Source organism: Chlamydotis macqueenii, chromosome 8, assembly GCF_036417535.1.
Source record: "Chlamydotis macqueenii isolate bChlMac1 chromosome 8, bChlMac1.mat, whole genome shotgun sequence".
In the NCBI taxonomy this organism is placed as follows: domain Eukaryota; kingdom Metazoa; phylum Chordata; class Aves; order Otidiformes; family Otididae; genus Chlamydotis; species Chlamydotis macqueenii.
The window spans coordinates 15,863,829-15,876,486 of NC_141563.1; the positions used below are offsets into that span (position 1 = coordinate 15,863,829).

At 36.7% G+C, this 12,658-nt stretch overlaps 1 protein-coding gene across 3 annotated transcripts; it reads left to right on the forward strand.

Moving 5' to 3' along the window:
• The first annotated feature begins 107 nt into the window (after nt 1–107).
• RGS18 (regulator of G protein signaling 18) lies at nt 108–9,958 on the forward strand. Of its 3 annotated transcripts, none has more exons than XM_086753791.1 (5): nt 112–440; nt 1,126–1,226; nt 4,696–4,761; nt 5,803–5,969; nt 8,409–9,958. In XM_086753791.1, the coding sequence occupies exons 1-5, from the start codon at nt 322–324 to the stop codon at nt 8,661–8,663; spliced, it is 708 nt and encodes a 235-aa protein (XP_086609917.1). In that variant the 5' UTR covers nt 112–321; the 3' UTR covers nt 8,664–9,958. The 3 variants fall into 3 exon arrangements, with proteins under 3 accessions (XP_086609918.1, XP_086609917.1, XP_010120163.1); XM_010121861.2 differs by having other exon boundaries at nt 114–440; nt 1,126–1,227; nt 4,700–4,761; XM_086753792.1 differs by lacking the exon at nt 1,126–1,226 and having other exon boundaries at nt 108–440; nt 4,700–4,761.
• The last annotated feature ends 2,700 nt before the right edge of the window (nt 9,959–12,658 follow it).

The following is a 12,658-nucleotide window of genomic DNA, read 5'->3' on the forward strand; positions in this document are numbered from 1 at the left end:
GTTGCTCTCTGCCGAAAGCTGTGTTTGTCTGGATGAACAACGGCCATTTTGCAAAGCTGCAATCTCACTTCCCTAAATGACGACTGTAAAACCAGAACTCTACTTAAAGTCCCATGTACGTGCAGCTGCAGTGGCAGTGAAGTTGGAGAACCTCCTTCTTCCCACTACCTGCTCTGGAAACTGCTCAACGGCCAACTGGGGGCAAGCCAGCCCGACACAGCATGTGAGAGCCCTCCTGAGCACATCAGTTACGCCAGATACAACTGCTGTAAGGAAGTAGAAGAAACGTTTTCTGAAACTGGGAAGCTTTTTTAGAGGAAGATGGAGAACCCACTTCTTTTGTTCCCTCAACTAAACATTTCTGCTTCAAAAGATAAATCCTATTACAAAGTAATGAAATCAACAATTAAAGAAGAGCCTCATAAAGCAAGCAAGCCTGGGTAAGTTTTAAGGTCATGCTGACACTCTGAGTGTTCTGTTTACATAGAGGATTCTTCTAACATAGCTTGTGGGTATGAATTTAGGGCACAGATTGTTTTAGTTTTGACTTGCATATATGAAAACTCATGAACTGCAGTCCTAGAAATTGTATGCATGAAATATTAATTCATTGTGGAAATATTTTTTTTAAGAACAAGAAACAAACCAAATAATAAACTAAGAAAATAGGAAAGAGAAGTTTCAAGAAGTTCAGAGAAATGCTTCTTTAAAGCCTAAATATGTTCCAGGAAAGTTTCTTTTTAAAAATTTCAAATGACAGGAAGCAATACTTCCTTTTTTGTTGTGAAATGTTAAAAGTAGAAGATGCTGAGCCAACTGTTTATGTTCTTTAATGTGAAATTTCACCCCCTCGTCTTTAAAATAAATGAAGAAGATACTGAAAATGAAAATATTTCTATTTCTCTTTGCCAATGCTTCATATGTAAATTTGTGCTAAGCTGTAAAGGAAAAAAAAAACATTAATGTAAATATTATATATCAGAGAAGTAACATCAGCATTACTATAAGTGAACATAGGGGGATCTATGATGCAGAAGCAGAGATAATAGTCAAAGGAAATGCTTGAGGGGGAAAAAACCAACTTTCAACGAGGTTGCTTGAAAAGCTACCCTTATTCTGTTGTAGAGCTAAGCAGAAGAGAAATAGGCTGAGTCTTCTCCTGCAGAAATCTGAATTCCATGAAGGTGATCACCTTGGTAAACCTGGAAACCTGACAAAAGCAGCAAGGTAAGAGTTATAAAAGACTGAGTCGATGGAGATTCCTTTGAGGAAGTGACTGTGTGACTCAGAACATTTCCTGTATTTGTGTGTGTGCATTCAGACTTGGCAGACAATAACACTTCTAAGATCTATTTAATTTAAAAGTTAGCAATCTAGCCCAAGCATACAAACACTACAGAATTATCTGGTATGCATCAAGGTGACTCACTACTAGTGTTTTCACACTATTAAATGTAGACTGATCCCCATACACTTGCAGATACATTTAAAGCTTTACTCATGCCAACAGCATTTTTGTTAGTCCACTGACTCACTGAGAAAGCATCAACTCAGAAATTCAGCTGACAAATTACTGCTTACAGGGAAACGATACAGCTCCTTGGAAAGGAGGTTTTCTGAAGATTTCTGTGATGTACAACTGCCAGATGCATATCAAATACTGAATGCATAGTTCCTCAGTAATTGCAGTAATTGTTTGAACGCTCTTATCTCCAAAATTCAGATATTGATGTTTACACACTGTTGTAATATTGTTGCTGTTATACTATTTCTCATAAAGATGCAGGGTAAAATTGTGGTTTTGTTGACTCCAATAAGAGTTTAGTTCTTGGCTTCAATGGGATACCAGGATCTCGGTGATATATTAAGAATTGTATTTGTAGGTCTTGACTGAAAAGAAGCAATGTGTAAGGTACTGCAACTCTATGGCCTGAAAAATTTACCTCCCCTTTCCTTCCATCACAGATTACTTCAGAACATTTCAGTGCTTCCCATGCTCTTTTGTCTTGTTAAGTTGGGTGAACCTTGTTTAAGCAGTTACTATCTGTGGGACCAAGATACCTGCTTTGACCGGAACTGCATCTAAAAGCCCTTACTAATTGTGAACATATGGTAGAAAATATATAAAGGCCCAAACTCTGTTTCTAGAACCCATGAAAAAGTGGCCAAGAAGTGAGTATCTAAACACTTGCACCTATGCATCTGGATAATTAGGCAATGTTTGTTGCTCACACATCCAAATATCATGCCCATCCAAATGATAGGGTGTACTCATGATCTGGAAGACTTTCCAGAGGAGGGTTTCATGACTTTCTTTTTTCCCTCTCTCTTTCTTGCTGCTGGCAGAAGCCTTAATTCAATGGGTTTACAGTTCACTCAGAAATACAAGACATTGCAATGACAAACAAAGGTAAAACAGTGCTGAGAACACCTTTTTTTTTTTCAGTTTCTTGCTTCCAGACATGTAAAACTGCTAAGATTGCATCTAAAAAGAGAAAGCACAGCATCCATGCCACCTGTATGCAGACAGTATTGGGTGGCTGATCACTCCTGGGTATTTCATACACAGAGCACAGCCATCAATGCATTCTTATAATCTGTGAAATGTCATTTTCAGAGGCAGAAACAATAGCAATAAATAATTTTCTGCAGAATTTCCCCCTTTTAGCAGACTACAAGTTCCTCACTCAGCCATCTGCTTTTTACCATGTTACTCTCAGCCAGGTGCCTGACTAACAGGGATTCTGCTGTTCCTGTATAGAAAATAAACTGCTAGATTTTTGCTCACCTTTCTCAATATATAGATGAGAGAAAGACGTTTAGATTGTTTTCAGAAAAAAAAAAAGAAAAAAAAATCCCAACTCTTTTTCAAATAATAAAGTGAGATAATAGTTTGAGATTTATTATTTAAGTGATTTACTTAGTTTTTATGATTTCTGTTCTTCACACAGAGATACTAACTAACATAAGTAGAAAGATAATTTAATGAAACACTGCAGATGGACAGTGTGGTGATACTGGAAATGTCTGTGACCTGTTAATTAGCTTCTTCTCATCTTTAGAAAGTGGTAAAGCTGAACAAATCTTGGTTTCTGTCTATTCTAGCAGCAGCTCAAGGTCTTGGGGATCTGTGAGGCTACTGAGTTGATGGAGTTTCTGAAGAAAAAACAGAAATCCACATTAAGAGATTCCAAACCCAGCAAAGAACCTCTCCAGCATTCTGTGCAGTTCTGGACTGTGTATGTTTTCTGAAACCGTCAGGGTTTATCTTTCACTATGACGAAATTAATTTCTGTAGTTATAGGAACCCACTGTCCCCAGACTTACAAGTCCACACAGCTCAGAGAACTGCACTTTTTGTACTTCTCACAGCTAAAAAAACTCTGTAATGGAGTGAGGTCTCATTTTCCCTGACTCCAGAATCTCCCTACTTTACTGGCCTATGCTCATTTCCTGAATTTCAGTTCTCCAGCATTTGTACCTATCAAGAACTGTTTGTCTCTCCCTAGTTAAAAATTCCATTCCTATAAGCAATTACTTCAGATAGGAGACATGTGACACCTATTAAAATAAATTAAAAAAAAAATCCTCCTTTTAGTTGTGTGCAAAACCAAGGTCATCACCAGCTTAAATTCCTTCCCAAAGTGACTGAATTTCCTTTAATCTAAACTTAATGTGTCTACAGATTTTACCAAGGGAACTTCAACCATGTGAATCGGGCAGCAGAATGGCAAGCCTCCACGAGGAAGGGGGAATCATATTCAAGGAGCGTTCAGTCCATAGGGAGTTTTCCTAACCAACTAACCCTGGACAAGTTGCTTATTGATCCTTCATACTTATTGACTTCACCTTCAGTCTTGAACTTAAGTCCTAGTCTCAGCACGATAGAGTTAATCTCTGGGCTTACTCCAGTTTTGGTCTACTAAAACCAGAGTACTGCCCAGGTGTGCATTCAGGTTTAATCTACACAAATCCAAAAAAAGGGTTTCTCCAAAATTGTATTTGCATGAATGAAGTAGGGTGTTCTTTTTTTCCTTTCTGCATTGTTCTCTCGGGCAAAATATTCGAAATCAAAGTAAAATACATGCTACTTGACATATTTTACAAAGAATACAGTTTTATAAATGGAGCACAGTGTCTGAGAATAACATGACATTTGAAATATGTTTGTGGTAAACAAACTAGGTTACATGTGCTATTACCCTGTAAGACTATCACCTAGACCATATTGCTACAACTTTTTTTTCAGGCTATAGAATTTCCCGTATTTCATTAAAAATAGATCGTGGTAACAGAGCCTCAGACTGGGTGCATTCAAAACCACATCTCTGCAAGCGTATTTTTAATGTTTTAAGTAGGTGACTGACCTGCTTCCTTTATGAGTTCTACCATACTGCATGATCTCAATTCCTTCAAAGATTAGTAGTGCAACACAAACACCGAGGAGAAAAAAATCTCTGCTCTGATGTTTTTTTAAACAGGGAAAGAAGTACAACTTTACAGGAAAAATGTCAGAAAAAATTTAAACCAAATGTTTCTGAAGTCCCTAAGAGAATGAGCTCCTTTAGTAATGTGATCTAATCAAAGGCTTTGTGAAACAGTCCTGAGCAATAATGGTAACATGTAACATATGTTGCAACAGCTTCCTAAACACACAATATGCACAATTCTTCAAAACCCCTTTCTGTTTCTTATGCAGTGTGTCTCCTGAAGAAGCAGTGAAATGGGGAGAATCTTTTGACAAGCTGCTTTCTGAGAAAGGTTAGTAGTTTTTCCCTCTCCATGCAGGCTGTTAGGATGGAAAATGATGGAAAATTATAAAATCCAGTTGTGCACCTAAATAGACAGTAACTGGCAGTTACATAAACTAGGTACGATGGGTCATTTATAGCAGTGTGTGGTTTTGCTTTCCTCACGTGCTTAGGCTATAGCATGCTGTCAATTACTCAAAATAGTTGAAAATAACTTCTAAGTTTCGTATTTTATTGAACAAAGTAATATAACAGACAGCAAAGAGTTCCTTCAATAAACAGTAGAATTTCATTTGAATATTGCTCAAATATTCCCGAGTACGAGACCAAACCTTTAAAATGAAAACACGTTCTACGTACTTAAGAAAATACTTTGTCACTTCTGATGCAGTTTGTTTCTAATACAGTGATAGGATCAAAGCTGGCCATTATTTGAAAGGTCCTGTTGCTTACATAATTATAAAATATGTCCCTCCTTCCATTTTGGAGGGACATCCAGCAACAGTGCTGGACACTCTTTGCTTTTCACATCTGTCCCTTGAACAGCTGACATCAATATGATTGCATTACTTCCACAGATTAAGCATACTTGGGAAAGAAAATACCTTCAGTGTAATAACAATAGGATAAAGCAAATTGTAAAGATGCTAAAAGCCATTAATTTTAAATTGTTACTGGAGAACAGTCTGCTCATGAGCAAAGATTCAAAAAGTGTTTCGGTCAGCCTAAATTGATAATCAGCTGGAATAGAGTCTGTCACTTCCACATATGTTCACATGTTCTGATTGCTTCTGTTTCTAAATTAAGAAGATCTTGGTAGTGGTTTTCTACAGATGCTGAGAATTCTGTAATGGGAATTAGAGCATTCAGGATCATAATGAAAGAACTGCACTTATTTTAAAACCTTTATGTATTTTGAAATAATTATCTATAATGTGATGTAATTCAAAGGGAACACAACACATTTTGTTACCTTGCACAGACTCTGTGAGAAGAATAACTGTTTGAAAAGGATATATTTTAAAATGCAATTCAACATTCCCTTCTGTAGCTGGATTGGATGCCTTTACGCAGTTTCTGAAAACTGAGTTCAGTGAGGAGAACATCGAGTTCTGGATAGCTTGCGAGGATTACAAGAAAAGCAAAACTGCACAAGAACTTTTGCCAAAAGCTAAGACCATTTATGAAACATTCATACAGAAAGATGCTCCAAAAGAGGTACAGTAAAAACATTCTTCATTTGATCCAACTACATCTGATGAAATCTGCCTTTAAGAAGTGCATGCTCAGAAGCAGGGGCAACAGTTAATCATGTAGTCACTGACGTGAGAAGGCTGTATCTTAAATGTCAGCGCTCTGGAACCAGCTGCATAGATCATTCTCACTGCCCTCCACACTCCTTTCAATCCCTCCTGCGTGTTCCTCTTCTCAGTGTGGAGCATGAGTTTAAATATTATATCATCGGAAACAGAGATTCCTAGTGGTCTGTAAAGCCAAGACATATATGTATATATACATGGGGTATATTTAAGAAAAAATAGTGCTGTTAAATGGTAAAGATGCAATGAGATGTATCAGCTAGTATTTGTGAAAAAGTATAATCTTTCTTTATTTAAAACTGCCTCCAGAAAAACAGATTTATTTTCTCTGTCTCTTAAACCAGTAATTATCTATTAAATTATTACATAACTGAGATTCAGAAGCTTTTATTTTAACTAAGGCAAAAGACTAAAAGAGACCAGAGGAAACTATTAAATTAAACATATCCTTTAAAATAGTAATTATGTTTTAAGCATGGACTTTTCTTGATTGACCCCTCTCCCCGTTCCAGCCCCCAGCTCTAATTGCATATTCTTGGTATGTGACTGTCAGCACATACAGAAAACTTATGTTGATATGTCAAGCCTCATCAACACTAAGGCCTTTTTATTTTACTATAATAGTGCAAAAAGTTTTCATATTTACAATTTCTGTGTTACAGAAGCATGCTATAAAGGATTCGTAAATGAGCAAAAATAATATTTTTTGCCTGTTCTAGGAGGTGAACAGGTAGGGAGATGATGGACTCCCACTGAAATCACAATCAGCCTCTTCAACAGGTCTTTTGGACTTACAATTTCCTGTAATTCTATCAAGATTGATCAGATCAAATATGTCCCTTGCCAATGATCCTTTTCCCCATATTCTTTTTTGAATTATTTTTCAGAATAGCAAAAGTTAACCACTAACAGCTAATTCCCTGTAACAAGGGTGAAGAAGTTGTAATTCTCATTTTAAGAGAAGGATGGCAAAATGGTGCAATTTCCACTGGTAATTCCCAAAGATAATATTTAAGATTCAGATCTTCTTTTCCTAGGAAATGTCCACTTTCAAAGACTTTTGTCACTTTTTATTTCTTTCCCTGCTGCATGTCTTTGGGATGGACCTTACATAAAAAGAAACCCTTGAGTCGTTTGAGGTAGAAACTGTCATTTGCCAGCTGATCAATCTATGAGCAGTTATGACAGAGCATCAAGGGTTGATACTGCCAACACTTGAGAGTGACAAAACTGAAAAGATGAGCAGGAGGAAAGCTAGGGAGAGGGCAGGGTATGGAAGTTGTACTTTGACTAACAGTAACATTACAATTTCTTTATCTGTCATACTTTTGATTTGGTGCACGTAGTGTGAGTGCTGTTGTTCACCTTAAGCATTTGGCTTTGGTGAAACGTCCTGTGTGGCATTCAGCTGAGACCAGCCAGCAGGATCTCGTTTCAGACCATGCAGCTCTGGAATTTGCACCTTCTCTCTGACTAAATTCTTGTCCAGCAGAGCTCTTTTACACACAGATCTCTTGAGTGTTGAATTTGATAGGATCGCAAAATCTTAGATTTGATGAGTGGACCATTTTATCATCATTAATTGTCCTTCAGTTCTTAGATCTAAACTATTTGTTTTAACTAGCTTTATGGATGTGACAGGTGTATCTCAGTGAAGAAAAAAAAAGCATATTATAGAAGTGACTTTATGACTGGATCAACTTTTAAAAATATATTGTGTCTTATTTTTCAAAATAGCATGCTTAAATCAGTGCCTTACACTTTAATAAAATTCTCATACTAATTAAGTCTTCCCAGGGTGAATGCAATGGCACTTGGAATAAATTATCATTTTGATATGCTTTTCCTGTCTAATGCCTCCAGAAACCCATTAAAATAATTTTTAGATTTTAATTAATAGAATTTTCTCACCTTCCGACTACCAAAACTCTACACAGAAATCAGAAATTTCAAATATTGACTAACATAGTCTAATGAGACAAAGTTCTGTATGAATCCTAAATGAGAACGGAGTTCTCTATTAGTCTGCTGTTGCAAAGCCTGACAGCTGCAACTGCACAAAGATCACTATTAGAAAGTTACTTTAAGTCAAAGATCAAACTTCATCTTCTATTTCACCAGTTTTCCACTGTACCAGCGACACATCTGTGAAGACTTTCTGACAGCCATTACTGAACAGACTAACCAATTCTGTCATATGAATATCCCATTGGATCAGGGATTCAAGGTCCTCTTGTCAGAAAAGATTTTCACCAAAATTCAGTATCATTGCTGTGGATAATAACACAGGAAATGCATGAACGTACATTGAAGAAATACACTTTTCCTCATTTTCCAGGTGAATTTGGACTTTCAAACCAAAGAAGTCACAAGTCAGAATATTGAACAGCCCGTCATCACCACCTTTGATGCAGCACAAAACACAGTCTATAGGCTGATGGAGCAAGACAGCTACCCACGCTTCCTAAGATCTGATCCGTATTTAAATTTGGTGAAGGGGAGAAGTCCCAGTCGTCCTGCACTTAGGAGACGATCACGGTCTTTTACTGTCAGTGATTTCCAGGGTGTACGACCAGACTTTACTGTTTGGTAACAGGGAAGCTCAACCCTCATAAATTCTAGCTACTGCAGCAACTCAGGTGTGTTTTAAAATCCAAATCCTTAGCAGGTGTAAATGAGTGGAAAGCAAAGGTAAATGCACTTACACCAGGTCAGAGTTCTGTAGCTGGTGATTAATCTTACTCTTTAGAGAGAAGTAGACAAAGTTTTCGTACAGTATTTTTTTTTTTATTCAAGCAAGAGAGAGGAAAAAATTGAGTTTCTCTCATAGAAATATTGTATAAAATCCCATTTGAGAATATCCACCATGTGTCCTGGGCCTGTATTATTTATGACAGAGTTTCAGCACAATTACAATCTATGTAACTAGCCTTTGCACATATTTATGTTTCTGCAATATTTTCTACACTAAGCACAGAATATTTGTGGTATTTTCTCATGCAGCAAATCACATAGGAACATTATTATATGTATAATGTAAAGTTACATAGATTTTAACTACAGCCACTGCATAATTAAAATTTAACTATAGCATATACTAAGATGAACATAGGAATATCTATTTAATTTTGGGGAGTACATTTTGTACTGTTTTCTTATTACATGTATCTGTTCTCTATATTTAAGTTATGCTGTACAGATTAGCTTTGCCATCAAATACTTGTATTCTGATTTTTTTTTGCAACCAAGTGAGCAGCAACAAAGGGCCAAGAATGCTATTTTAACACAATGTGTGTCATTAAATATCAGGTCATGTATATGTATGTACATATATATATATAAATATTTCTACTTTCATTTGTAAATATTGATGGTATACCAACTTTGCTCTAAATTTTTTCTGCCTTTTATTTTGAAAAAGAATCTGAAAATTAACAGCTTTTGGACTCAAGTAGAATAACCTTCAGTTCTACCAGTCTATAATCTCTATGGTTTTAGAGGAGGAATCAGAAATCTCCCTTTTTTATTTCTTTACTATTTAAGTCACATATCCTTTTCATAGTCAGTATATGCAGTTATCCTGTCCTTTTCTTTCATAACTGATGCAGACATGCCTGGAAGCATGGGGAAATTCTTAAAATCTTAAACATTGGTTCAGTTTAGCAAGTGGCTTGCAGGATTTAGTTGTAACTGTGACATGTATATTCAGTTGCTTTGCATGGAATTTAAGGTTTTCTTCCCCTTCCTGTACATGTTCAAAATGAAGAGGTACAGTTCCTGAGGATGGGACTTCATGTTCCTTACTAATTCACATTATACATGAACTGCTTGATCTGAGGGTTTCTGTATCTGCTTTACTAACTTTCAATAAATATGAAGTGATCTACTTAAAAAGTTGCCAGGATTCAGTTTATCACTAGTACATTGATGAGTAAGATGTGAAGACTTCACTCATAATTCAATACTGGCTGTAATCATTACCATTTCAATCAAAAGTGCTACTGTGCACGGAGAGCTGAACTCACCAGGAAAGGCTGCTGACTGCAATGACCTGGGAAGCATCTTCACACTCTCAGCTTTATCTGGGGAGTAGACAGGAAACACGTTTGTAAATATGAGGAGTACGATCCTCGCTGGTTTATTCCACTGTCCTTCCTGGATCCCAAAACTCCAGGTACATGCTGTTTCTAACCGTGTAAGCAGTCAGAACCTGGGCACAGTGATTCAGGAAAAAATCAAAATGTTTTCACTAGAGCTGATACTGGTTTTCAGTCTCTTTACCAGTATAAAATGCAGCTTTGGACCTCATCAGTCTCTGTTTTTTTACAAACTGTCTACACTCCAGTTGTCATTGTCACAGATGTCAGATGAATGAATGCAGTGAAAAGCAAATTTCTAACCCAATTTCATTGCTGAAGTTGGTATAATCTTCTGGATAGCTTATTTACCCTTGCTCTTTGACTCTCTGTCCCTTAACCATGAACCAATTCTGCCAGAAATGGTCCAATTTCTGATTAGGGGATCTCTAATATCACTAACAATGTCTGGATGCCAGAGTTCTCAGATATTTAAAATACACATGTTCCTATGTTTTGTATTACTAACTTTGTTAGAGAGAGAGAAAAGATTTGAGAACAGACCCACTTGAGCGTTAACAGCGGGTCTGTTGACACACACATTTGCAGCTAGATTCTCTCCTGGTGTGATTATATTTCTTCATACCAGCTGAGATGGATGAAATAAATGAAAAAAACCAGTATATTTAATACTGTTCCAAAATCCAAACAAATGACGAATATAGTAGCTTGAGTAAGACTTTTTATTCTCAGAAAAAAAACCAGCTGTTAGTCAAAAGGGTCTGCAATGACAAAGCTAAGTCAGCAGGTGCCTTTTGTTTCATTTCACAGACACATGGAAAATTTTGCTTATCTCCAGGAGGCCTTCCTCAAAACCATCAGTCGGTGGTACTGACAGTGCTAGTCCCTCTTATGAGTTTTATAAAGAAAACAAACAAATAAGATATTCCTGGTAGCTATTTATGCATGTATGTTTTTCAAAGATAATTATGAACCACAGCTGAATTTACAGCAGACTAATGCCATGGCAACTACTGTAAAAAAAAAGGTCAAGATAAATTCAGAGAAAGGAAGGCAAAGAGCACAAAGATAAATTAAAATGACATAATTATCTGGCAAAGGGTTTTTTTTTTTTCTAGAAGAGGCTCCTTTTAGTGAGAGAAAACGAGTGCTCTGCTATTTAGTGCCTCACTGTAATTCTGGAAGATGAACTGGGCATAGGTTTGGTACCAGTGTGTGATGCTGTTCCAGGGTTGGGTTGGATAAGATTGATCAGATGAAAGGCTCGCCCTGCACAGATGTATTTATAGGATGAACCTTAGAGTCGTGCCAGAGAACGCAGTTGGGCTTCTCTCGTTTTGGCAAAATTAGTGCCATAGTTATGTAAATCCTCTTGTTTAGCTGACCTAGCACAAATAATACACATACAAAGCCTTTTATTGTACATACAAAGGCTTTTATTGGAGATTATTTTAGAATAGCAGCTTTTTAGATTTATATCTCCCACTCAGCATTCAGTAAGAGTTCTCAAAATACTCCTCTTACCAACACAATAATTTACCCTACATAAACACTTGACTTTACTCCTTACATACATGAAGTCTCCAGACCCAAAGTACGGGGGCAATAATCTGCTGACTTGCATAGCACAAAGGTTTGTCTCCTGTTTCAATACCTAGATCTAACTAGATGGTATGGATTAGCAGAATTATTATCTGCTGTTCTTGTTTAACTTGAGGGAATTGGAAATACACATATACACCTATCTCCTGTTGCTTTTGGGATCTGTTACTGTGCAAAAGACAATTGGATTAATTTTTGAACTGGCAAGAAACAAGAGGAAAGAAATCCGAGATAAAGAATCTCAAAGAAAAACATATATTTCCATCTTCCACTAAAGTGGGCAATCAGTAATATGACTCTTATGTGCCTTTACATGGTACAACTTTTAAGTGAGTTGTGAAAAACAGATCATTTTTATCTCCTTTTTATCCCCAGATGCTCAGCCTGCCTTAATTAACTACTGCTTTGAATGCGGCTCCCTTTTCTTTCCACACATACTGTCAAAAGACCTCAACTGAGAAAAAAAAAAAAGGGCATAAAATCATCTTCCTCTCTTCAGCGATTCATATGCTCATAAATTTACACCTTGCTCAGATGCCTGTCCTAGATCCCACTCTGTTTTTTGCATTTTAGTCAAATGCCTCAATCAAATGCCCTTTAAGCTCCTTTATGACTCTGTGCCAAAGATAAACATGTATTTCCTCTATACGCCATCCAGCTTGCTTCCATTCCTCCTTTTTTTTTGCTGATGTCATCTTGTCATCTTCCATTTTTTTGTACTCTGCTCATTTAGGGTTGATCTCATAAAAGCTCCCTCTGTTTTTATACCAAAGTTTTTCTCTTTCCTTTCCTAAATAGCATCTGTTTGTATAATCTCCTCATAAATCTCCTTACAAGAGATTATCTAGATGCCAAGATTTACAATCTAGCCTCTATCATTGCCTTCTCT